This window comes from Aedes aegypti, chromosome 1 (assembly GCF_002204515.2).
Source record: "Aedes aegypti strain LVP_AGWG chromosome 1, AaegL5.0 Primary Assembly, whole genome shotgun sequence".
Classification (NCBI taxonomy): Eukaryota; Metazoa; Arthropoda; class Insecta; order Diptera; family Culicidae; genus Aedes; species Aedes aegypti.
In genome coordinates, this window is record NC_035107.1 from 115,206,553 (window position 1) to 115,232,437 (window position 25,885).

The window sequence follows — 25,885 nt, forward strand, 5'->3', positions numbered from 1 at the left end:
GGTGCAATGTGGGTGGCAGGGTCTGGTAAAAAACTCAACTGAATATACATATGTACTTTTGTATTTTTATGATTTTTCAATGCATTGCAGTCTAGAACCACCATGTAATGTTTTCATATATGAATCAAAGTCTTAATTCACTTCCTTAAAACAAAGAGCTTTTCATTATTATTATAACGAAGAATTTGTTTTCATTGTTAATCAAAATAAAAATAATCAAAAACATCTAAAATTCATCTCAAACAAGCGAAATAACTTTTTTCTCCCGCGATTAATACTTTTGTCCCAATACGAACTTTTTCTCGTCTCATTTAGATTTTTTAAATAATATATGAGTCATCTGTGTACATTTATAATAATTATCTAAGAACTGATCAATGTGACCATGGATTACGGTACATAGAGGACGGAAGTGAAAAAATGTTTTTTATTAACAAAATCAAAAACTATGACCACCAAAAAACGAAGCCTGCGTGTCATCTGTGGTAGATTACAAAAAAAACAAATGGTTATTTTATCTTCATTTCTGCAAAAATGAAAATAATCTACTTTTTGTTTTTTTTTTCATTCGCTATCAAAAAAAGGTATGTTTCGTGTTCATGCAAATTGTAAAAAAGCGTCACCGACATGCAAAAAAAAAAAAAACCACCGATTTCGAATTCAATCATTTTAAGCACAACTGGTAGATTCCTGATCAGCGTCCCCTCCTGTCTTCCGATCATCCCGAATTTCCCTACGCAATCCTATAGTTTCACCCGAAAAGGACACGTAATTAAATTTTAACGTCTCATTTTCTCGACCTTTTTCTTTGCCCCGAAGCAAGAATAGAACTCTCCTGACAATGTCCCCGCACTCACAAAAAAAACGAGAAAGATCAACAGTCGAAAATTTCGCACCCGGCCCAAGTGACAAGGGTAAACCCAACTGGGACCGGAGGCGCGCACCATTTGCTAACCAAAAAGCTCAAAAATGTGTACGTTCCAGACGCGTCCCGGTTTGTGGGGTCGATGCGATGCACAGTGGTCCCGATTTTCGGGATCCTGCTTTAAAGATAATGTAGGAGGATCTGCAAAATAAATTCAAAAACGTTTTTATATATGATGGTCCACATCAACCAAATTTAAGTTGCTGACAATGAACAGTTCGGATTCCGACCTGGACATTCGACCACTCATCAACTTTTACGTGTAATAAATTTGATCCGTTCCAACAAATCTGAAAACTATTCTATTGGTCTTACTCTTCTAGACACAGACAAATAATTCGATAGTGTTTGACATGATTTGAATGATAAATAAAAAAATCAGAGGGGGTTGTGTACAGTATGGCCCATAAAAAAAATGCGAAAATTGTTTGAACGTGAGTTTAGCATCCACAAGCGTTAATCTCATTATTTTTGTGAGCGAATGTAATGCTTGATTACTGAAGTATATTTTGACATAACTACGCTATCTAGGACAATTTTTGTCATATTTTTCTTACTATTCTAAATAATGTAATAACGAAAAGAAGTTTGAAGGTTTTGTTCGCTCAGAGCTAGAAACAGTGTCTGATTGTCGTATACTCTGGTGGTGAACTTAACACCTTCGAAAATCACACTTTATTATTGAAAATATTAATTTGTTTGGTATCAGAGGATGGAGCAGAAAGTGTTTTTCATGGTCACAATAAAATATTTTGTCAGAGTCATAGTTTTGCGGGCATTTGCGTCTCATGGGTTTTACTAAAGGCTTAAAGGTTATTAAAAAATAAATACAGAGATCTATAATAGTTTTTCGAGGAACAAATTTGTTCCATCGGTTAGAGACAACTAAGATCAATACTGGCTCATAGTTTTTGAGCAAAACAGAGCCGCTTATCACACTTATATGAAGGTTCAACCACGGCTCTCCAGAACGAGTCGTATTTTCTAAAATATGTTTATGTCTCCAATGCTCCACGTATGAGTCCATTCTGTTATTTGATATGGGCGAATGCTGGAGATAAGTAATGGTTAAAATCTCACCCCATCTTTGATGTTTTAGAAGTTTGTATCACAAAGATATTAAACTCGATGACTGCATGATAAAAATTTAAGATGTGCTTCCAATTCCTCTCTACTAAGGTGAAAATAACAGTTAAAAATCAACACTAAGATTCAACAATACAAATAATGAATAACATTTATGTTTCTATTACATTTTCCATAGTTAAACTATCATAAAACATGATATGATTATTTTCGCATTTTTTTATGGGCCATACTGTACAAGACACGACCGCATGACGTTAACTACGCCAAGTGATTTTCTGCATTTGAATTTTAGTCGATTGTCATAGTTGCAGGCTTCCTATAGTTCGAACTAACATCATATCATAACGGTCGCAACATTTTAGATTTTCAATTGACACCTTGTATATTGCCGTAAGACGTAGTTAACGTCAACAGAAGAATGAGCAAAGAAGAAGAAATCGGTTTGCTTTTATAGTGCACTTACCAACCCAAAAGAATCGTGGGTTTGGTTGCGTAAGAAAGGGGTCGACATTTTCCCAATTTTCGACAGTCTATCGTCAAAAATCTAAAGTTTACTCCATTTCAGTAAAATGTTGTATAAATTTTAGACCAATTGGTAGGAAAATATTGAAAATCTACCGATAAATGGCTGAGTTAATAGTATTCAAATTCTTACATAATTTCGTGACGGTCGCATTATTTTAGATTTTCAATTGACACCCAGTATATTACCGTAAGACGTAGTTAACGTAAAAAACTTTCATTTTCCAACTTATATTATTATAAAAATTCAAGCCCGAAAGACTTCCTGTAAGCGCTGGTGTTCCTCTAGGTAACATTTTGGGGCATATTATACAGTATTTTTACATCTGACTTACCTGAATTACCTCAGGGATGTCAAAAATCTTTGTTCGCGGTCTCTCCGCCAAAGGACGAAGCCTGCCTGTCATCGGTAGTAGATTGCAAAAAAGTTTCGATATTTTTTTTCATACTTATAACATTAACATTAGCTTGGACCTCTGTGTACGGCGGCCTTGTGTAGTAGGATTTGCCCTCCGGCCGTTCATTGTGGAGCAAAAACCTCGACCTCGGCCGGGGAGGTGATAAAGTTTTGGTTTTCCAGGCTGCTGCTGTTGCTGGCTGCCACTAACTGTGTTCGGATGCCGAAAAACCAACTTTCGGCCTATTGGGGCAGAAAAACTGTATGCGAAAATGGCGTGACGGCGTTTGGATATGGCCTCCGGCTGGGACAAAGTAGTTAATTTCTTCGTAGCTAAAGTGTTGAATATTTGGGGTTTCGGCACACTGGTGTCTGGTATTTCCTTTTCTGCGTTGCTGATTTACAGTTTCTAGCGTTTACAGAGAACTTTTCTGGAATCTTGAAGGATTTTCTAAATATCTACTCAATTATGGCATTTTTTATTAGTATCATTCCAAACATTACTTGCATTTCTTCTATCTAGTTGTTTTGTGTTAGACAACACTATCATCCTAATTTGGTAACACTGAATAAGGTATTAAACAACTTATTAAATTTTATTTGTCGTAGCAGTTTAGAGTTTTTACTGAAGAGTTGATTTCATCTGCTTATAAAAGAGAAATAAAAGCTTTCAATTTACTTAAGGTACCGCGGGGCAAGTGGGAACGAAAAAAACGATAGTTCAAACAAATTGTTCAATAAAATTTTCAAATGTCAATATTTTTCAAATCCAACAACACAATCACGTTTTGGCTACAAATTTGCTGGTGTGTGCATGAAACTAATCGAATAATTTCGAAATTGTGAAAACCTTGGAAGAAAGTTTAAGAGTGAGCCAATGGACGCAGTTACCTCGCTAAGCGGGGCAAGTGGGACACATCCAGTTTCATGCGTCAATCCACATCAGTAAGTCAACCATTACAATAATAGGATTGATAAGTCATAGATTTTTAATTTTAAGTACATATTTGATGTACAAAAGGGTCAACCATAAAATACGTAACGTTTTAGGAAGAAACCCTTTATTTAATAGTATGTCACCTCATATTTAATATTAACTGAAAATTCCTCAATAAAAGCGTAAAGAGGAATTAAACATATTCAAAATATATCGTTTATAAGTTGTTAATTAAAATGTAGCACATAAACAATCAATAATTGACGAAATTGTAAACATGTTTTGTTATTATTTATGGCAGAAAACCACCTTATAGGATGGAATTGTTTTCCATCACTACTTAATTTGGTAAAAATAACAAAAAAAAATCAAATAACATAGAAAAGTAATCGTTCACAAGATGTATTTCAAATTTCAGCTGTGTGTTTGTTAAATTTTGAAGTCGTATTTCAAAAATAAAAAAATAATGAAAAAATAAAGAATAATAACACTTTTCTTCTCCCTCTTATGCAATTACGTAATTTACGGTTGATCTTTTTTGATAAAAATCACGAAAAGTTTTGATTCTGGCTTTTGTTTTGATAGGTCCCACTTACCCCAGGTACAAATATATTTTGGGGTACGATAGACCATCGAAAATTTCATATGAAATGAAAACAAAATACTGCTTTATCGTTAGCAGCTTGTAATAATACTGAAAATTATAGCTTACTGATAGAAATTCGATTTAAAACACATATATTTTTTGCGAGTCAATGCAAGCCGTGAAACGTGTCACAATTTGTCATGCAAATTAAAAATGGCGCTGAACTGACAACTGTTACATGAACCACATGGTAATAAAAATAACACTATGTTTAGTACTAAATACATTCCTTGTCATTGTATCTTCAACTTTCTAGAAGAATAACCCCATGAAAAACTTTTCCTAGTTGAGCTATGACGAAACGCCCCACTTACCCCGGATTCTCACTTGCCCCGGGGTACCTTAACCTAACTAAACCTAAATATATAACGCATTAATCGTGGCAATAAAAGATTGCAACGATTTTTGTCCATAAATTATTAACTATTTTATGTGACATTTGTTCAAATGATTCAACATTTAATATTCTATGTAACTCATTAGTAATATACCAGGGAGGGAGATTCAGAATAATTTTCAAAATTTCATTTTGAATTCTTTGCTGAGCTTTCTTCCTGATATTGCAACAGCTATCCCATATTGGTACAGCATACAACATGGCTGGCCTGAAAATTTGTTTGAAGTGCAAAAGCTTGTACTGATATTGATTTTCTAGTAATAAGTGAATAAAGACACTTTACATATTTGTTACATATGGCTTGAATGCCCTCAATGTGATTTTTGAAAGTTAAATTCTTATCTAGCATGAGCCCTAGATACTTAATTTCATCTGACCAATTTATTGGAACCCCTCTCAGCGTGACAACATGTCTACTTGAAGGTTTCAAATAAAGAGCTTTTAGTTTATGTGGGAATATTATTAGTTGAGTTTTGGAAGCATTAGGAGAAATTTTCCATTTTTGCAAGTATGAAGAAAAAATATCCAAACTTTTTTGCAATCGACTACAGATGACACGCAGACTTCGTCCTTTGGCGGAGAGGCCTGTGTCATCCGCAAACAAAGATTTTTGACATCCCTGAGGTCAGATGGGAAAATATTGTATAATATTGGTCCCAGAATGCTGCCTTTGAGGAACACCAGCTCTTACAGGAAATCTTTCAGACCTGGAGTTCTGTTAATTAGCCTGAAGTGTACGATTTGACAGATAACTTTGGATTATTCTAATTATGTATGTTGGAAAATTAAAGTTTTTTAATTTAACAGTCAAACCTTCCTGCCAAAAACTGTCGAATGCTTTTCATGTGTCTAGAAGAGCAAGAACAGTGGAATAGCCTTCAGATTTGTTGGAACGTATCAGTTACACGTAAGTTACACGTAAAAGTTGATGAATGGTATCCTGGTGCTCATTATATCTCATATGTAAATCGTAAATGAGTTCAAAGTTCCAACTACATATATATGATTCGAAAACCTCATTAGTCATCTGCGTTCACAATGTCACAAAGCCCATCCCTCAGTGACTACAAAGTCAAAACCAATTGCAGATGAAGTGAGAAAAGTGTCTACCTCCATCTATTGTCTACGGCTGATCCCATGACAACACCCGAAAATCCAACGAACTCAAGACAAAAGGAAATGCGGTTGACCCTAGCTGATGAATAAAAAATCACTCCAGGCGCGATACCCTCTTTTCGGTGACAGCTTAGCTTCTGTTTGATGCTCCCTAATTATGATCCAAAGTCTCACCAGAGCAGCGAACCATTTCGGCAGCAAAAACTACAGGCTGACAAAACTGAGCAGAACTTGTCATCGCCCAGAAGCACATGGAGGAGTAGGAGCGTTGCGTTTTCACTGCCTCGATGTCCTTCTGCCATGTCCTCTGAAACGTCCTCATTCGTAGTTATGTGGGAGAAATCTCTTGTGTGAGATCCGAAAAAAAACATAAGAGAGAATGAGTGATGCATGCATGAAAGCGGATAAACTTTTCGGAATTCCGGGCTCAGAAAGCTAAAAAAAGAACTACGGTCACGACGACAGACTGACCAAAAGAAAGTTTCGGCTTTGGTTCATTGATGTGGTTTATTTGTTCCGTCGACTTTTTTATGTTCATGTTCTTTTTTGCCTCTGAACATGATTGCCCACTCGTAAAATATGATTACTTTGACTACTTGGTTATGGGAAGCTTTTCATTAACGGCAGCGAATAACGAGTTTCATATTGATGTTTGAAACAGCTTTTTATGTGTTTTAAATGAGTAGAAAAATAATGGATTAAGAATTATGATTAGAATTTTGGTGCGTCACTGTTAAGTATCGACTCAGAGAGGGTTGGACTTTCAATCTCCAAAAAGTGTTAATTAGATATGGTTTTGTAGTTTCACGATGGTTTCAGTTCGATGTGAGATTTCGTTCCCGCCTCTATGTGGAATCGAATCACCTCCATTTCGGTTAACGACCCTCAGATTGATCTTGCTGAATAGCTGCAAACTTAAAACTATATAGAACCAGAGCTTCAGGTCCAAAACCCTGATAAGGGTGGTTGGTGGTGATGGCTATCATCGTGGTCATCATGTAAAGAACAAACGGACAATGCTGTAACGTGTCAGCACCGAGGAGGTCCCTCTAGCAAGATATAGGTAGCGCTAACCTGGTTAGGTGGGATATCGAAGACTGAACCAAACAAGAAAGGCAAAAGTAGAGCAAACCAATTGATTTTACGGCAACAGACCCGGCATCGAATAAGGAACAACGATTAGAAAGTCTGTTCTTGGAACGTGAGAACTTTGAGTGAACCCGCGCGGGGGGCTACTGGCTCGTGAACTGCGAAAGCGTGAGCGTGGCAGCTCTCCTGGTCGAAATCCGGAGAACATGTATTCCGAGCGGCAGATCCCATCGCAAACACTTCATTCAAGTACCACATATGCTACAGTGACGGCAACAAAGGAGAACGTGGAATTGACTTTACAGTAGTTGGAAATTGAATGAAGCGAGTGATTCGCTGGAAACCGGCAGGTGGCTGACTATGTGTGTTAATAATGAAGGACAAGCCAGATAACATAAAGGATGAGTTCTATAAGGCCTACGGAGAGTGCACAAAACAAGATTTAAGATAGTCATTGGCGATGCATTGGCGCATTGGCATTGGCGAGCAGTAAGCTTTCATTCCGTAATCAATGATTATAGACAGCAGCTTGTAACCTTCGCTGCTGCTAGAGGGATGATAATCAACAGTACCTATTTTGCACGTAAGAATATCTGCATATACACATGAGGACACCCGAATTACGATGCCTGCTCCCAAAAAGTGCTGGTTAATAGGCGACATAGGCGATTCTCATAGATGTCAGAAACTCTCGGGCCCTAATATCGACTCGGATCATTATCTCGTTGTAGCAAAAACACGGGCGATGCTATCCAGCGTCTCGAGTTCCAGAAATTACAGAACGGTGTGCTTTATTTATTTAAATCGCTTATCGATGTCCGGGGTAGCTGCATAGCCCCGCCAGTAGCTAGTCGAGCATTTGGAAAGAATCAATGTTTCTGCAAATGTCAACGGCCTATGAGACGCTATCCATAAAGCTGTGTCCACAAAGGCGCGGGATCTGAATGGCACTGGTCAACGATGAAGGAGAAACGGCTGGTTCGATGAAGAGTACCAGAGAGTGACAGATGTGAGGGAAGTCGTAAGCCGTATGCTTGTAGCTGGTTCCCGGCAGCAAGAGCTGAAGGAAATGTTGAAAAGCTAGTCCGCTAAGACCACGCAGATCCTAGCGAGACTAGCCCGTCCACATCCGATTGCAAATCATAAAGAAATACAGGGGATAGGCAAAATGATTGAGATAGGTAAAATTTTGCCCAAATTCAAATGCTTATAACTTTATGAAAAATGGATGAAATTGGATGCATCTGGAAGCAGTCGACGGCAAATTTGGTCCAGTTTTAGGAACTTCCTTGGCCATGCATATTGGCCACTGGACACCGGAGATGTTCCGGATTTTCTGAGGTCATGTCCAAATGTCATTTTTTCTGTCGCTTGTATTTTTGTGCGGTGTAAAGTTAGATAGATGTTTGCAATTTTCCTAGAAACTAGAACTAATAGGAAGTTGAATGCCACCGGACGCATTAAGATTGGTTGGAAATCTTCAGAAATATGACCATTTCCGTAAAACTGGTTCCGGAAAGCATGGTCAGTCATGTTTGTATTTCAAATCATGTAAATATTATCCGGAGCTATATCCAAGTGGACACCAACCTTAAAAATGATGTTTCCTGCAGCGTATTCAGAACCATTAGATGCACAGACCACTCTATAGAACGTTCCAGGTGCCCTGGGGGAAGTGGTCAATTAGGAACATATCCGGAACCATATAAATATTGGCATCAAACTTCATTATTTTCAGAGGTTATGCTTTCCGAAGCATTTCCAGCATCACCGGCTGCCATAACCACTTTATAGTAGGTTCCAGGTGCCCCGGGGGATGTGGCCAATTCGGAACATGTCCGTTCATCTGTTTAGAATCACATTCTACCATAAACAGTAAGATCCATGTGACTTGGAAAATGGCGAGCATTTTCAGAACCACAAGATATAATAATCACTCTATAGTATATTCCAGGGGCTCCTAGAGATGTGGCCAACTCGAAACATGACCGCATCCCCCAGGGCCCATGGAACCTACTATACAGTGGTCATATAAATAAGTTGCGCTGTAAATACTTCTGTTAGCATCACCTTCAAAAATCTTGATGTTTTTACCCATATTGATGTGTTTTCGGGCATGTTTTGAATTGGCCACATCCCCGGGGCACCTGGAATCTACTATAAAGTGGTCATGGCAGCCGGTGGTGCTGGAAATGCTTCGGAAAGCATAACCTTTGAAAAACATGAAGTTTGATGCCCATATTGATATGGTTCCAGATATGTTCCTAATTGACCACTTCCCCCAGGGCACCTGGAATCTTCTATAGAGTGGTCTGTGCATCTAATGGTTCTGAATACGCTGCAGGAAACATCATTTTTAAGGTTGATGTCCGCTTGGATATAGCTCCGGATAATATTTACATGATTTGAAATACAAACATGACTGACCATGCTTTCCGGAACCAGTTTTACGGAAATGGTCATATTTCTGAAGATTTCCAACCAATCTTAATGCGTCCGGTGGCATTCAACTTCCTATTAGTTCTAGTTTCTAGGAAAATTGCAAACATCTATCTAACTTTACACCGCACAAAAATACAAGCGACAGAAAAAATGACATTTGGACATGACCTCAGAAAATCCGGAACATCTCCGGTGTCCAGTGGCCAATATGCATGGCCAAGGAAGTTCCTAAAACTGGACCAAATTTGCCGTCGACTGCTTCCAGATGCATCCAATTTCATTCATTTTTCATAAAGTTATAAGCATTTGAATTTGGGCAAAATTTTGCCTATCTCAATCATTTTGCCTATCCCCTGTACAATACAGTAGATGTCTCCTTCAACTAGGCAGCTAACTGACTTAATCAGCAGCTGCAACTCTCTTTATTCATTCCAGGTGTATATTTACAATTCAATCACACTTATCCAAATATCATACCTCTCGATAAATCTTCCACACTTTTACCTACGACGACGCATGCTTCTTAACCGACGATTCTTCTACCTGAGGTGCGACACTACCTCTATCCCAACAGGAAAGTCAATCCACCGCAGAACGAAGAGGCAGCACGAGGAAATTGTGGTAGCTGAAGCTCAAGATGGCATGAACCGGAACGATAAGCGGATATTTTATATAACGGTCTATGGCGCACGACACAATACCGTACCAGTGCCCGGCATGTGCAATGATCGACAAAGGAATTTGCTGACCGATGAAATGGCGGTGACTGTTAGGTGGAAGGAGAACTTTCAGCAGTTGTTGAAAGGCAAAAAGGGAAATGTACCGAGAAACAGGGTGATCATTGATGAAAACGATGGAGACGTGGACCTACCGACCATAGAAACAGTCAAAAAGGCTATCAGAGAATTGAAGAACTGTAAGATTGCTGGGAAGGACGAGATCCCGGCCGAGCTTTTCAAGCACGGAAGTGAATAACTGTACCAATCGATCCTCCGAGTACTTCTGAAGGTATTGGGGACAAGGAAATGCATACAGGTTGGATAACCTCATACGCACAATCTACAAGAAATTCTGCTATTGAATTTTGCGCACAAAATACTGTCAACAGACTAAAATTGCTCGAGGAGTCCTTCGTCGGCTCATACCAAGCTGGTTTTCACGAAGGATGCGCATCAACGGACCAGATGTTTATATCAGATGAATTCCGGGAGTGAAACTTGCAGACTCACCTTCTCTTTATTGTTTTTAAGGTGGCGTGCGATTCAGTGAAAATAAATGAGCTCTGGCCCAGGGGCCCAGATAGCCGTAGCGGTAAACGCGCAGCTATTCAGCATGACCATGCTGAGGGTCGTGGGTTCGAATCCCGCTGGTCGAGGATCTTTTCGTAAAGGAAATTTTCTCGATTCCCAGGGCATAGAGTATCTTCGTACCTGCCACACGATATACATATGCAAAAATGGTCAATCGGCAAAGAAAGCTCTCAGTTAATAACAAAGCTGAGAAGCAGGCTTTGTCCCAGTGGGGACGTAACGCCAGAAAGAAGAAGAAGAAGAAATGAGCTCTGGCAAATACTCATTGGCGTAGCTATGATTTCTTTCTGGAGGGGGCCTAGGGGGGACCTAACATATTCTTGTTCACAAAGGTTGTACGAAAACGACACTTTCCGCACGCGAAGAAAGCAATAGGCAAGTTTTACTTTCAAAAACACTTCACTTTATTGCACTAACTTTTGAACTTAACACTTTTCACTTCACTTATCACTTGTACATCACTTTTCAAAATTTGAAATATAACTGATTTTCAGCCGCGCACATCACGCGTATTTATATCCCGCACCACATGTTCTAGAAACGCGTAGAACATTTCCGCTGTTTCCAGGCGCAAATGATGACGACGATGACGGCGATGATGATTGATGATGCATGTGTATGCTGGACTGGCGACGGTCACTCACTGCGATGCGCTTGGTCACTCACTGGAAGGCGCTCAGTGAGTGTAGAGCTTGACAGATGTGCGATGCTGCTGCTGTTGTTGCTATTACTGCCAACCGTGTGTGAGGGGGACTTTATACCCTTTGCGCAGTCTATCCGTGTGTTATGTGGGGTGATGGTGATTTGTAGGGAAATGCCGTTCAAATTGCTTCTGTTTTCTAAACATACCGCCGGCCTTGAAGGCTCGCCTTCAACAATCTGAGTCTGGATCGGGCAGGGGGAATATCTTCGAAACTGATCGTGTATATTCTCCAGTTGATGTTTTAACTGTGACAACTCTTATGCGTTGATCAGCTCCTGGGTGTACCTTGATGATGCGCGCTAAAGCCCATCCTTCCGGTGGTAAATTGTCCTCCTTTAAGAGCACAAGCATTCCAGTGCTTAAATCTGCCGACGAAGATTTCCATTTTGTTCGTTGCTGAAGATGATGAAGGTATTCATTTGACCACCGCTTCCAAAACTTTTGCTTGAGCTGCTGAATTGTTTGCCATCGTGTCAAACGGTTCATCGATAAGGAAGTCAAATTGGGTTCTACATTGGATGTAAACCGGTCTCCGATCAAAAAATGCGCTGGGGTTAGCGGCATTAAGTCCTCAATGTCGTCAGAGATAGGAGCTAATGGTCTTGAATTTAGGATTGATTCAATTTGTACTAGAAGTGTGTTGAGTTCCTCATAGGTAAACACCATTGCTCCACATGTCTTCTTGAGCAAATTTTTGACCGATTTGACTCCTGCTTCCCAAAGACCCCCAAAATTTGGTGACCGAGGGGGTATGAAGTGCCAAATAATTCCTGCTTCGGCTAGTTTCTTGGAAAAATGTTCACCGTTCGACTCGAACATTCGTTTCAACTCTCTCAGCTCAGAATTTGCTCCGACGAAATTTGTAGCATTATCACTGAAGAATTCTGCCACCATTCCACGGCGTCCCACAAATCGACGAAGTGCTGCCAGAAACGATTGCGTAGTCAAGTCACCAACAAGTTCAAGATGAATGGCCTTCGTGGACATACATACAAACACAGCTATGTACGCCTCAAGTTTCGGTGCCTTTCGCAACAAACTGGAACGGATCGTGATGGGTCCAGCGAAATCAACTCCGGTTTTGATGAATGGTCTTGCTGGCTGCACTCGGCTGGCTGGTAAAATAATTTGTTTCGCTGTCCTGGCCTTAAAGCGAGCACACACAGTACAGCTTGAACATACCTTTTTGACGAGATTTCTAGCTTGTATAGGCCAGTACTGCGATCGTATTTCGTTCAGTGAAGCAGATGGTCCTATATAGCAATTTTCCCGATGTAACTGCAATGCTATGCGTTTTGCCAAAAAGTTATGTGCAGGGAGTATAACTGGGTGCTGCGAACTGTATGGCAATTCAGCATTCTTCAGTCTTCCACCAACTCTAAGAAGTCCGTCAGAATCGATGAATGGATTTAAAGCGATTAACTTGCTTTTATCCTTTACGCTGTTGTTCCTTTGAAGTTCAGTATACTCATTCTCAAAGGAGGTCTGTTGTACACAACGAATTATTCTTTTCAAAGCGTTGTTCAACTCCGAAGCAGAAAGCGTTCCAGTTCGTCGTGTCTCCTTGTTCGATGGTTTCGAGTTATGAATGAAACGCAATACATACCCGACGACGCCCTTCATTTTCGTCAAGGACGAGTACTTCTCGAAGAATATCGGTTCGGTTATAACAACAGCACAAACCTTACGCGCCTCTGGAATATCCTCATTTCGAAGCTCGGGCTGTTTAGGCAAAAGTGATCGGTTCACAAGCCATGCTGGGCCATTCCACCAGAGCGTTGAATCCATAAGTTCTTCTGCTGCAAGTCCGCGTGATACTATGTCGGCTGGGTTGTCTTTTCCACTGATGTATCTCCAGTGACATCCAATAGTGGAGTTCTGAATCCTCTCGACTCTATTTGCCACAAACTCTTTCCAGCGGTTTGAAGGTGCGGTGATCCATTGAAGCGTTATCATGGAGTCCGTCCACAAAAAACAGCTGTCGACGCTCAATTCCACAGAATCTAGAACCTTTGTCAAGAGTTCAGACAATAAAACTGCTGCGCATAATTCCAACCGTGGCAGTGTAACCTTCTTCAATGGTGCTACGCGTGATTTGGCACACAGCAGACGAACGTATGCATTTCCAGAAACGTCGACGGTTTTGACATAAATGCAGGCTCCATATGCGACCATGGAAGCGTCTGAGAACCCATGTATTTCTACGGCGATTGGCTGTAGACATCCAAACGTCCATCGGTCGATTCGCAGGTTTTGAAGATGCCGCAGACTATCGTAGAATTGTTGCCACTTCTGCACGATATGTTCTGGGAGTGGGTCATCCCAGGAGACATTTAAGAGCCAAAGCTGCTGCATCAAAGTTTTAGCTGCTACGATGATCGGTGCTATCAATCCCACAGGGTCATACAGAGATGCAATCGCAGAAAGGATGGTACGTCGAGAGTAAACCTGGAACTGTTTTAGATGGATACGGTATGTCAACTGATCATTCCTGGTGTCCCAGCTCAATCCCAGAGACTTGACGATTTCGCCGTCGTCAATCTCACACATTGTGCCTTTTTCCACCAAGCCTTCCGGTAAATCCTTCAGCAATTCTGGATCATTACTACTCCACTTCCTCAGCTCAAAACCGCCCTTATGCAGCACTGCGAGCAACTCATCTCTCGTTTTCAGTAAAGCCTGTTTGCTGTTTGATCCATCTAACAAGTCGTCGACGTAGAATCGTTTGCAAAGAGAACGACAGGCATTCGGATAGGTGTCTTTCTCGTCTGCGGCTAGCTGGTGCAGCATACGAACAGCAAGAAATGGAGCAGCGCGTGTACCGTATGTCACTGTGTTCAGCTGATACACCTTCAGTGGTTGTGATGGTGTTTCTCTCCACAGTATTCGCTGTAAATTCGATGATTGCTGGTCTACTCGAATCTGCCGATACATCTTGGCAATGTCAGCTGTGACAACATATCTCCAACATCTGAATCCCAACAAAAGCGAGAACTGATCTGCTTGGATGTTCGGCCCAGTCATCATAATATCGTTGAGTGAAAAACCTGATGATGTTTTGCTGGATGCGTCGAAAACAGTCCTTAGCTTAGTTGTAGTACTCGTTGGCTTAAGGACTGCATGATGAGGGAGGTAATTTACTAACAAACCCACCTCTTCCAAGCCGTCAGGAACAACACTCATGTGGCCTCACAATTTACTTCAACTTGCAGCTCCTCTACTTTCCAGAACTTTTCCAATTGTTGCAGCAGATCAGCATCAGTCATCGAAGTAACCACATTCGATTGCACGTGATCCCGCGAATACTGCTTGCAGCTTCCGGAAACTACCCAGCCTAGCTCAGAGTTCCACAGAATGAAGTCACCAACTTCAATCTTTTCCGGAAGTAAAAGCTTGAAGAAAAGCTTGGCTCCCAGTAGAACATCGATTCTTCCTGGTCTGCTGAATGTCGGATCTGCCAACTCTTCTCTTCTAGTGGAAAAACTATCGCATTGAATGTTGTCAGATGGTAACACATTCGTGATCTTGTTCATCACCAGCAGTGGTGATGCACGTTAAACTGCTTTCCGTTCACACGAGACTCGATAGTAGCCGTCACCTGCCTTCCAACTTGAGCTTCTACTCCACTTACTCCGTGGACGGTGATCGATGTATTGCATTCCTTCAACCGAAGTTTCCGAGCAAAAGCTTGCGTTATGAAATTCGGTTGTGATCCGGAATCCAACAGCACGCGACACGGTAATTTGCTCCCAGCTCGATCGTAGATGCAGACCAAAGCAGTAGCCAAAATATCACTCGATGATTGCATGGTGTGATTTGCCTGACTCGCCATACTCGCACTAACGATGCGCTGATCCTGAGAGACAGATTCTGACGACGATGACACGTGGCTAGATGGCCGATGTTCCTGCTGATGATGTTGCTGTCCATGTAGTAAGGTATTGTGCTTTTCATTGCAGGACTTACAACCTCTGGATTCGCATTTACTTACTACATGCTTGGACGAGAAACAGTTGTAGCACAGCTTCCACTTTCTCACCTCGTCGAATCTAGCTTCTGGACTCAAGGCTATGAACTTCTTGCAATTCCACAGTGGATGGTTTTGACCACTCTCACAGATTTTACAGCCAGTAGAACTCGTAGAAGCATGAGATAGCTGTGGCTTGAAACGACTGGATTTGCGAAGCTCTTCTTTGTCCGTTGCCAACGCCTCTAGTGTGTGACATCTACCGTTGATGAATTTGACGATGTCTTCGTATTTTGGTGACTCCTCTTGTTGGGTTTGGGTTTCCCAATCACGACGTGATGTTCCATCGAGTTTGCTGGAGATCAGGTACACCAGAATCGTGCTCCATTGATCGGTTGGCTCACCAAGTTGCTTCAGTGCATTGATGTTTCGCTGGCACTCAGTCAACAAGCGACGCAACTCCTTCGGCGAATCTTGTGACACTTGCTTCGTGGTGAACAATGCCTTCAGATGTTTCTGCTTGATTATCCGACGATTCTCGAACCTCTCAATCAGCAAATCCCAGGCCACTCGGTAATTGACATCGGTGATGTCCATCGCATCCAACATGCACGCTGCTTCCTCTTTGAGGCTCGACTTTAAGTATAACAACTTCTGAACGTCGGACAGTTGCGTGTTTCTGTCGATAAGCGCCTCAAAAGCATCGCGAAAAGCTGGCCAACCGAGATAATCACCGCTGAACGTTGGTAATTCCAATGTAGGCAACCGTACAGCTACTGGTTGTTGCACCATGGGGAATTTCTGGTGGTGAATAGGCATCAAGGCCTGGCCTCTGTGCACGTTTGCAGCCGCTATTGCTGGACCCTGCATCCTCTCGATGATGGAACGCAATGCAGCTCTTGCATTCATGCACCTTTCTTCAAAGGTGGCACGCTTTTCTTCTTCCTCTTCGACGTTTACTCCTTCCTCCGCGTCGATGGCAGTTTGTATGGAGTCGTACTCATCCCAGCACTGATTGACGACATCCAGTCGTGCCTGAACCAACTCTGCTGTGATTCCGGGCTTGGATTCGATGTCTCGGATGAATACTTCGATCCGTGTCAGGCGTCCGAGAATAACTCCACGCTGTCGTTTAAGCTCCGCCATGCCGAAAGCTGTTGCGATACGTCGTTCCAAACTAAATGCAAATGTACCGCCGGCCGGTGACGCCGTTGAAATCCTCAGCTGCTTGTGTCTGACTGGATTAACAACCGACGACTGACGCGCGCCGAAGCACTAAATCGGGCACTGTAGCTGTCTTGCTACCAAGTAAACCGACGAACGACGAACTAGTCGACTGGTCGAGACCCACAGTTCCGCTGACTGCGACGGACGCTGTCACGACGGTCCCGCGACTATCACACTTTCGCGCACACTAAAACGACTCGCGACGCGACTACTTACACTACGACCGAACGCGAAACTTGCCTTGCCTTCTGACTTGCTAGATCCGCGCGATCCGGCTCGAAGGACCAAATGTACGAAAACGACAATTTCCGCACGCGAAGAAAGCAATAGGCAAGTTTTACTTTCAAAAACACTTCACTTTATTGCACTAACTTTTGAACTTAACACTTTTCACTTCACTCATCACTTGTACATCACTTTTCAAAATTTGAAATATAACTGATTTTCAGCCGCGCACATCACGCGTATTTATATCCCGCACCACATGTTCTAGAAACGCGTAGAACATTTCCGCTGTTTCCAGGCGCAAATGATGACGACGATGACGGCGATGATGATTGATGATGCATGTGTATGCTGGACTGGCGACGGTCACTCACTGCGATGCGCTTGGTCACTCACTGGAAGGCGCTCAGTGAGTGTAGAGCTTGACAGATGTGCGATGCTGCTGCTGTTGTTGCTATTACTGCCAACCGTGTGTGAGGGGGACTTTATACCCTTTGCGCAGTCTATCCGTGTGTTATGTGGGGTGATGGTGATTTGTAGGGAAATGCCGTTCAAATTGCTTCTGTTTTCTAAACAGAGGTAATATCGGTTGCAATAATCACGATTTTCACAAATTTCGTAGTTTGTAAAAATTTGTATTGAAATTTTTTCTTTGAGATTTTGTCCCATATCACTGCACATAAGTGATATTTGTTATTTTTAATTTTCACTTCGGAAAATATTGATTTTTTGTTTTATCCAGTTAAAATATCCTTCGAAAATTGTTCAAATAAAAAAAATCGCCAGAAATATCCCTTGTGATTCTTTCACAAATTTTGCAGGTATTCGATAAACATACAGCCATGTGCTTTTAAAAGATTCCTCTGAAAATTTCCACTGGGATTTCTTTATGAATTATATCTGAACTTTTTCAGAGCTTTCTCCAAGAACTCTTCTACCAGTTTTGACTGAATTCCTTCTGGGATTCTCATGAAAATCATATCATGGATTAGTAGTTATTATTACACTGAAGTTTTTTAGGCTTTCTGATCATACCAGAAAATTGACTTCAAACTCACCAAACAAGATCCCGTTGCAATTTGCCAAAAGCTTTTTCTAACATTGCCTTTTAGGTGCTTGCTTAGCTTTCTTTTCAGGATTGATTGAAAAAATCGCAGCAAATATTATCCAGGGTTTCCCGCAAAAATCAATTAATAATTCTTCCAGGTGTTACTCTAAGGATTACTGCTTATATTCACAAGACTTTAATAAGCAATTAAACAGGATTTAATCTTTTAGGATCCATTCAATGTAACTCCCTACAATCGTTAATATCTCTCTTGAAAATAATTTATTGAACTTCCTTCAAAAATTTCTGCCTAAGTAAAAAAAAAACAAATATTCCTACAAAGTTTCTATCGGCATACGTTCAACTATTCTTTTGAAAATTCTTTCGCGAGAATGCTCATAATGCAATTTGTTCAGGAATTTCTTTAGAGAATTATGTTATTAATTCCTCTGAAATGTCGTTCCTAGCGATTCTTACAAAAAACTCATTCAAGTGTTTTCCATTTTTTCTTCAAACAGTACTAGCAATTTTCCTGGGGATTTTAAACAAATTTTCCAAAAGATTTACTACAGGATTTTCCAATTCATTCTCGAGCATCTCAAAAAAAAATTCTCTCGAGATTCAGTTAGGTATTCTTTCAGGTTTTGAAGTATAAATTCCGGGATTCTTTTATAAATAACATCTACAAATCTAGCCACGCTTCTTTTTTGGTGAAAAAATTACCCAGGAATACCTCATTCTAATAGATTTCTTTACAAACTACGATCACTGCATATCCACATCAGATTTCTAGAACAACACATACAAAAAAAAAAGTTTTAAAAGAATTTCTAGAAAAAAAAATGATGGATAGTTTCAGCTTAAATTGATTCAACAAAAATTTACTTAATTTCTGTCGGAAAATGCCTCACAGAAAAGCGTAAGTGGTTTTTATGGGATTTATCACAAGAATTCTAATTTTGTCTATGTATATTAAAATGGAAAACGGTTGAAATTTTTACTGAAGGTATTTGTATTTGAATCCTAGTTTTGCATAGAAATCACCATGTTGATGTAGAAACCATTTTTTCAACTAGCAAAAATTCCGAACATTTTTTTTCTGGAGGGACAGTCAAACCTCCATGAGTCGATGTTCCATGGCTCGATATCGACTCATGGAACCATAGTGGAATCAAAATTTCATGGATACTATTATTTGCTATCCAAGTCTTATCTGGTCTCTTGCTCAATATTTTCATGAGTATATGGTCCCTTCAGATAACAACTCATCGAGGTTTGACTGTGTTTTTAATTATTATGGTAGAACAGAAGAAGTTTTCTAAGAACCTTGCCAAAGACGTCATGTTAAAATTCACAAATTTAATATTTCATTAGATATGTATCTTGGTGAAAAGTTTTGCTTTACTTTGAAAATTTGTTGAGGATTTCCTGATGGATTTTCAGAGGTCAAGAAACGTACGCAAAGTATTTGACAAAACATTTGCAACATTTTCGATTTTCCATCCAAAATGGTCAATTTGAAATTTTCTGAGTCATTTTCACTTCATAAATAACTTGAATTTCAACATGTATTTTTGAGTGATTTTTCCAACAACGAGCGGTTTAAATAATGTGTATTTTTTGACGATTTTTAATAATTGACATAATTAACAAATTGAAAGAAAAAACTTAATGGTATCTTAAGTAGAGTTGTTACGCTGTATCAAAGAAGGTTAAGGACAGGCTTGCAACTGAACTCATGTTTTAGTGAATACAAACTGGATGTTACAGTCATTAAACTACTTGCACTGTTCAATTATTTAAATGGAAATCTGTACTCTCCAAACTTTCTTCAACGCAAATCGCTTAGACCTCAGAACCACATTGGCAAGTTATGGTAATTGAATTAGAAATACAATTGTTGCGATATTTATTATTTTAAAAATGTAATGAACTTCAAACAGTTTAAAACTTTTAAATCTGACAAATTCATTTTTTTATAAACAATTATGTTCATATTTTCATATTCCTGAAGCTGATTTGTCAATTTGAGAAATGATGCAGTTTTCTGCATTTGTTTTCAACGTTAAGCTTATAATTAGTGCATACTTCAAGCTGTCTGATTCATGGACACACTCAATACTCTTTTCGACACTTGACAAAAACAGTGATTTCCCGCCCAACAATTATGAGACAATGTATAATTATTGCCCCAACCCCACCACCACCGACCAAAGCAAAAAGTCAATTATTTCAATATCGAATGAATCCACGAGACAGGAGGCGAGGATAAACTTCCCCCAGGAGAAGTCGTCAGCGTTCGGAGGGAGCTTGTCAGCACGAAAGCAACCCCTGGCCGCCAAGCTTTGCCGGTCCGAATTTCCACCTCCAGCAGCAAAAAACGACAATCATAGCGTGTCGGTCGTAAATGGCATTATTTGCGTTTAATTTAATTACAGTTTTAGCGAAATGGAAATTAAATTAAAACTTGCTCCCCGACGCCAGTGCCAGTCAGTGTCGCATCAGCCGAGGCCGGAACGCACACTCCATGGTATACGGAATCATTTGGTCTTGCTGTTGGAATTTTTATGGCATTTTTGATCACAAAGTTGGTAAATCATTCTATACATTTTAGTAGAATGCTTAAACATGCTTAATTTGACGAAACTATATTGGGAAAATGGCTGAAACATGAGAATGAGCCAAATATAATGCATGAAGCACAAAAGAATGAGTCTTTAAACATTCTTTGAAATGTTTCTACTTTCGGATTACAACGCACGATTGTTTCGAAGTTGTTTATTGGTTTTTTTTCTCTATCAATTCTTGCATGAATTTTCAACTTTGAGAGTATAATCAAAAATTTCAACGTTAAGGCCAACTAATTCCATGGAGTGCGTTCCGGCCAACTTATGTGACATAGAGTCCGTCTTTTTCTAACAATTCGTTCTAAGCGCCAATCGAATTCCATTTGTTCTAACCATCCTCTTTTTCATCTCCTTCTTCCCAACAGGCGAGGTGGAACGTCTACTCAAGGAACACCAGCAGAATCAGGAGCTGGTGCACAAGATCGGTAGCAACATCTACCAGATCATCTATCCGGTGCAGCTGCGGCACCACGAGAAGATGGGCATCTCGACGCGAGAAGTCGGTGCACCAAAGGTACGCTATCGATCCAGAGCTTCTTCCTCCTTCTCACCACCACCACCATCATCTTCATCATCCATGAATTCCATTAACCTACATCATCACAACTACAACAACTTGTTCGAAAACAACAACTACTACTACAACAACAACCAAAATGCTACCACACGCACACGTAAATCCTACAATTACAATGACGCCACGATGAGTGACGATGAACTTTCCCGGATGGTATGTGTTTTGCTTTTTGCGTCCTTCCTTCGCGTAAAAATGTGTGTCATATTTTGTTTCAATTTGATGGATTTAAACTACTTTTGAGCACTATATTTGTGAGTACGTTTTATATTTGTGTGTGTGATGATTTTTTTTTTGTTTTTTGATGACAAACTCCAAATTTATTTTTGACGGACAAAAGAACAGCAGTATTCGCACAACAAAATCGGTTAACTAATGTCAGAAACTGAACTGTTGTTCAAGTCGTCTTCAAGGTTATAAGTCATCTCAGGAGGTCAAAAATTGAATAAATTAGGGTTTTACCCAGTCCAAGTTATCATAAAAAAAGAGAACCCAATCTGGCATTCTTCGGAAAGGGCTTTCTCAAGAATATTATTTAATTCACTTAAACATAAAAGATCTAAATAATATTGATGCTTAAAATAACTTTTGTTCGATATCTGACATGGGAACATTTTCAGAATCCTGAAGGAAATATCCACAACCCTATTCAGTACTATTGGTGTCAAAATTTAGGTCACGGTACCAAACATTGCCGCATGGGTGCTAAATGCATGATTTGCGGAGGTCCTTCTTACGATAATGACGTCTGTCCTGTGAAAGAAGATACCAAAAAGTTTGTATGCGCAAATTGCAGGGGCAACCACAAGTTTCGTTAGTACATCAGGAATAACGAAAACGTCAATTTTGTGTTCTATCATTACAAATTTCAATAAACATTTTGAAACGTGTAACACATTACCAAACAGCATCCATCTTAATCCCTGCGAGAAATTTAACAAAACATCGCTGCTTTCCTCTTAGTTGGCGCTCCGACCACAACTTAAGAAGCTCACAATTCACAAACTCAACTCAACAAACGAGCATAAATAATTTACGACCCGTTTCCGGCAAGATCAGCACGTTTCTGCCATTCCCCCTTCCCTTCTATGACGTTACTGTATACGCTATGGAGTACATAATACCTATGGCACCTTGTTAAGCGCAGCCAAGGTGCATAAGCTCGCGTTTAGCTGAATGAATGTGGTGCAAATAATCTTACCCCCTTGCCCACACTGAAGCGATTATGGGTGCCTTCCCCACAACCCTGCATCGTTTGTTGGTTGTGAACTTCCGGTAAAGGGCACAGTGGCTCATGGAAGGACAAAACCTTAAAAAAAAGAAATTCTTGTGCCATAGGCTCCGGGGCTGATATGAAAATTTCACATGCGGAAAATACAAGTTGACCAAGTTGTTCTATGCTCAACGGTTGTTCTATGGGCCAATTATTACCCACGGTCATACAATGTAGAACTTGAGGTTTTGAGCACTAAAACCTGAAGCTGTCTTTGGATGAAGATCCGCAGTCATGTGTGAAGAACGATGACATCATGAAAGAACAATCAATTCAACAATGTTTGATTTTCCAATAACTTAGCGACGGAAATATTTAAAAGTTTTTTTTTCAGAGGATGATTATAATTTAAGGAATAAAAAATTCAACGTTGAGCAATAAACAGACACAATTACCATTGAACTTCTGCAAAATTCTGTAAAGAGAAACGTCTCGTCTTCCAATCAGAAAATGACTGAAGAGTCAAAAGAATTACAAGAATACCTTATTTTATGTATACACTAGTATATAGATGTAAATATTGACTTTTGATGGAATATTTGTGCCCAAAATAAACATAAGATCATCTATTGTGCGAGAAATAAAGTTTGGTTTAACTGTTGTTGAACCAAATGATTTTTACTATCAACCATTACAGAATAATTTTTCGGCGAAATGTTCTACGATCATTCCACCAAACGTCTTCTTCTTCTTCTCCTTGGCATTACATACTCACTGGGACAGAGCCTAGTGTTCTTATGAACACTTCCACAGTCAGGGCAGGCAATCGTCACTGAAGGACTAACTTTTGATTAGCACTTACGAAATTCTGATATTGCCAAATATAAATTTCGATCGCTGTCAAATCCGAGTCATGTTGCATACTAATAACTTGACCCAGAAAAAATATTTTGATAGTAATGTTTTAATTATCAGCTGGCAAGTTTAATAGAGTTTTTTTTATAATCAAAATATTTGACGAAAGATTTTATTTTGTTTTTGGTAGAAAGGGTGTAAGTGTGCATAATTGTACATGTACATGTATTTTTTTTTATCTAGGAGTTAAAAAAATCTTCTAAAGACTGGCCTGTTGTGTGTATTGTTCATGCACATGCCAGTATACAGATTTGGCGATGTGTGGGATTCACTTGAGTGCCTACCCACTAAAAAAAACTCTACTAGGATTCTTTTCACCAGACTTCCCCTCCGGCACCACCTTGCAGTATTACTTCGAAGGAGAGGTGTTATGTGCTGTTTGCACCGCTTCGTTAATTTTCGGCGTATTCTATTTTTGCCATGCTGAGCCCTTTGGCTCCTGTTAGTAGTTAGTAACTCATTTTCGCCATTTAGCGACCCATATCAAGACATTTGCCCATCATGCTAAGCCCTTTGGCTCCTGTTAGTAGCTAGTTACGGAATTTAGGCCGATTGTGATTCGGAGTGCGTTTTAATCCTTTGCATTCCTAATAAGATTTACGTCCGGAAAAGAGTGCTTTTTAAAGACCAAAATAAGCAAGTTCAGTGTTAGCGTTGTCGGAGTGTGGATTTTTGTGTGTGTTTCGCTTATGGCTGTTCAGTCACGGATGGATAATTAATTTGGTGAGACCGTTACATGCTTTTATCTTAAATGTTTAATTACTATGAGACAAATGTGCTTCTTCTGCGTGGCGTGTGAGATAAGACGGGTCGAGTAAGGTAACAATTGTCAACTCGCTCCCATTTGATTAACATTAAACGTCTCACGTCACTTGAGGTGAGAGCGACTCGTCACGACTCCCGCGCCGCGCGGAATAAGCACAAAATTTGTATCATGACAACGATAAGAATGTCACTCTTTATTTAAATAACTAAATATGAATGGTTCGTCACTTAAAATGTTGACAAAAACTCTTGTTCATGTTGAACATGACATAGGTTTTTCTTTTAACTTTCTTCCTTGTCATAACAGAAACAACTTTGAATGGTTCGACATTAAAAATGTCGACTTAAAATAGGTTCAAATTGTCTTTAATGTCTTATGAGTGACTTTTTGAACTGAGGCTGCATGAATCGCATCACTTTCCAAGGTGAATCCTGATTATGTAGCTTTTAAACCCTCCCCACTAACTCCTTCCTGTGACAACCATGGAGATGCAGAGGTGATCTCGGTCTCTAGTATCAATGGATGTCACACTCATTGTCCTTCCTTTCCCCGATGACCATAAGGACGTGGCCGGCGCCGTTATTGACTTTATAATTTTTTGGGTTCTCGAAAGTGTACATCGAAGATGGAAAGCTATTCCCAAGCTACATCTGTTGGTTCCTTGTGCAACTTCGATTATTCTGGTCAATCACGGAGAAGCAACTACGAATTGTACGGTCATCAATGCTTATGCTTATGCTTATGTTAGTAGCTAGTTACGCTCTCATTACCGCCATTTAGCGACCCGTATTAAAACACCCGTGCCAGAAACTCCCTGACGAAGGAAGTTCTCTCGGTACTGGACGCGTGCCATTTAGCACTCCAGGTTCTCGCGCACTACTCGGATAGTCCCCGGCGGTGAATCTACCCTACCCCGACGAAGAGTTCCCCGGAGGTGGAAGTTCTCCCGGTACCGATACTGCCCGGATAGGTGCCGAGGTCGGTCCTGCGATTCCGGTTGGCGGATGACTTCCGGTTCACAGGTGCCCTGACGACCAATTTCCGGTGCTTTTCCACGATCTACTCGGTCTTGTTCCCGACGGTGGATCAAGCCTACCTACCGATTGGGTGCCGAGGTCGGTTCGGCGATTCCGGTTGGAGACTGACTTCCGGTTCACCGGCGCCTCAACGACCCAGAACCAGTACTACGTCGCGTTCTACTCGGTCTAGTCCCCGGCGGTGGATCTAGCCTACTCCGGTCGCGCCCATGCGCCATTTAGCGCTCCATCATCTCGCGCTCTACTCGAATGGTCCCCGACGGCGGATCCATCCTACTCCGACAGAGAGTTCCCCGACGTAGGAAGATCCCCCGAAACCGACCGGGAGCCATTTAGCTCTCCAACATTTGTGCGCGGTTCGGGCAGTATACGACCGGGCTACGAAACCCGACCCGAGTTGTCGCCGCGCGCACTTGCTTGTTCCTCCCTCCACTTTCGCTGAAGCAATGACATTATTTTCGTCACCGCCATGTTCACCGCGTTCCACATCACCTCATCGCTACACATTCTATCCACTACATTGTCTACGGTTACGTCAGCACCACAGACCGCTGTCATTTCGCTACGTTCCGCAGCAAAACGTGGACACTCGAAAATGACGTGTTCCGGCGACTCCTCTACGACTGGGCACTCAGCGCAGAGCGGCGACTCTGCGTGGCCGAACCTGTGCAGATATTTCTTGAAGCAGCCGTGACCTGACAAGAACTACGTCA

At 40.7% G+C, this 25,885-nt stretch overlaps 1 protein-coding gene across 9 annotated transcripts in view; it reads left to right on the forward strand.

Annotated features, from left to right (window-relative positions):
- LOC5569251 (disintegrin and metalloproteinase domain-containing protein 12) overlaps window positions 1–25,885 on the forward strand; it is a 1,070,169-nt gene that overhangs the window by 358,451 nt on the left and 685,833 nt on the right. For all 9 annotated transcript variants that reach the window (XM_021845745.1, XM_021845753.1, XM_021845751.1 and 6 more), the window contains exon 3: window positions 21,033–21,181. In XM_021845745.1, coding sequence (XP_021701437.1) covers window positions 21,033–21,181 — 149 coding nt within the window. The remainder of the gene's footprint in view (window positions 1–21,032; window positions 21,182–25,885) is intronic.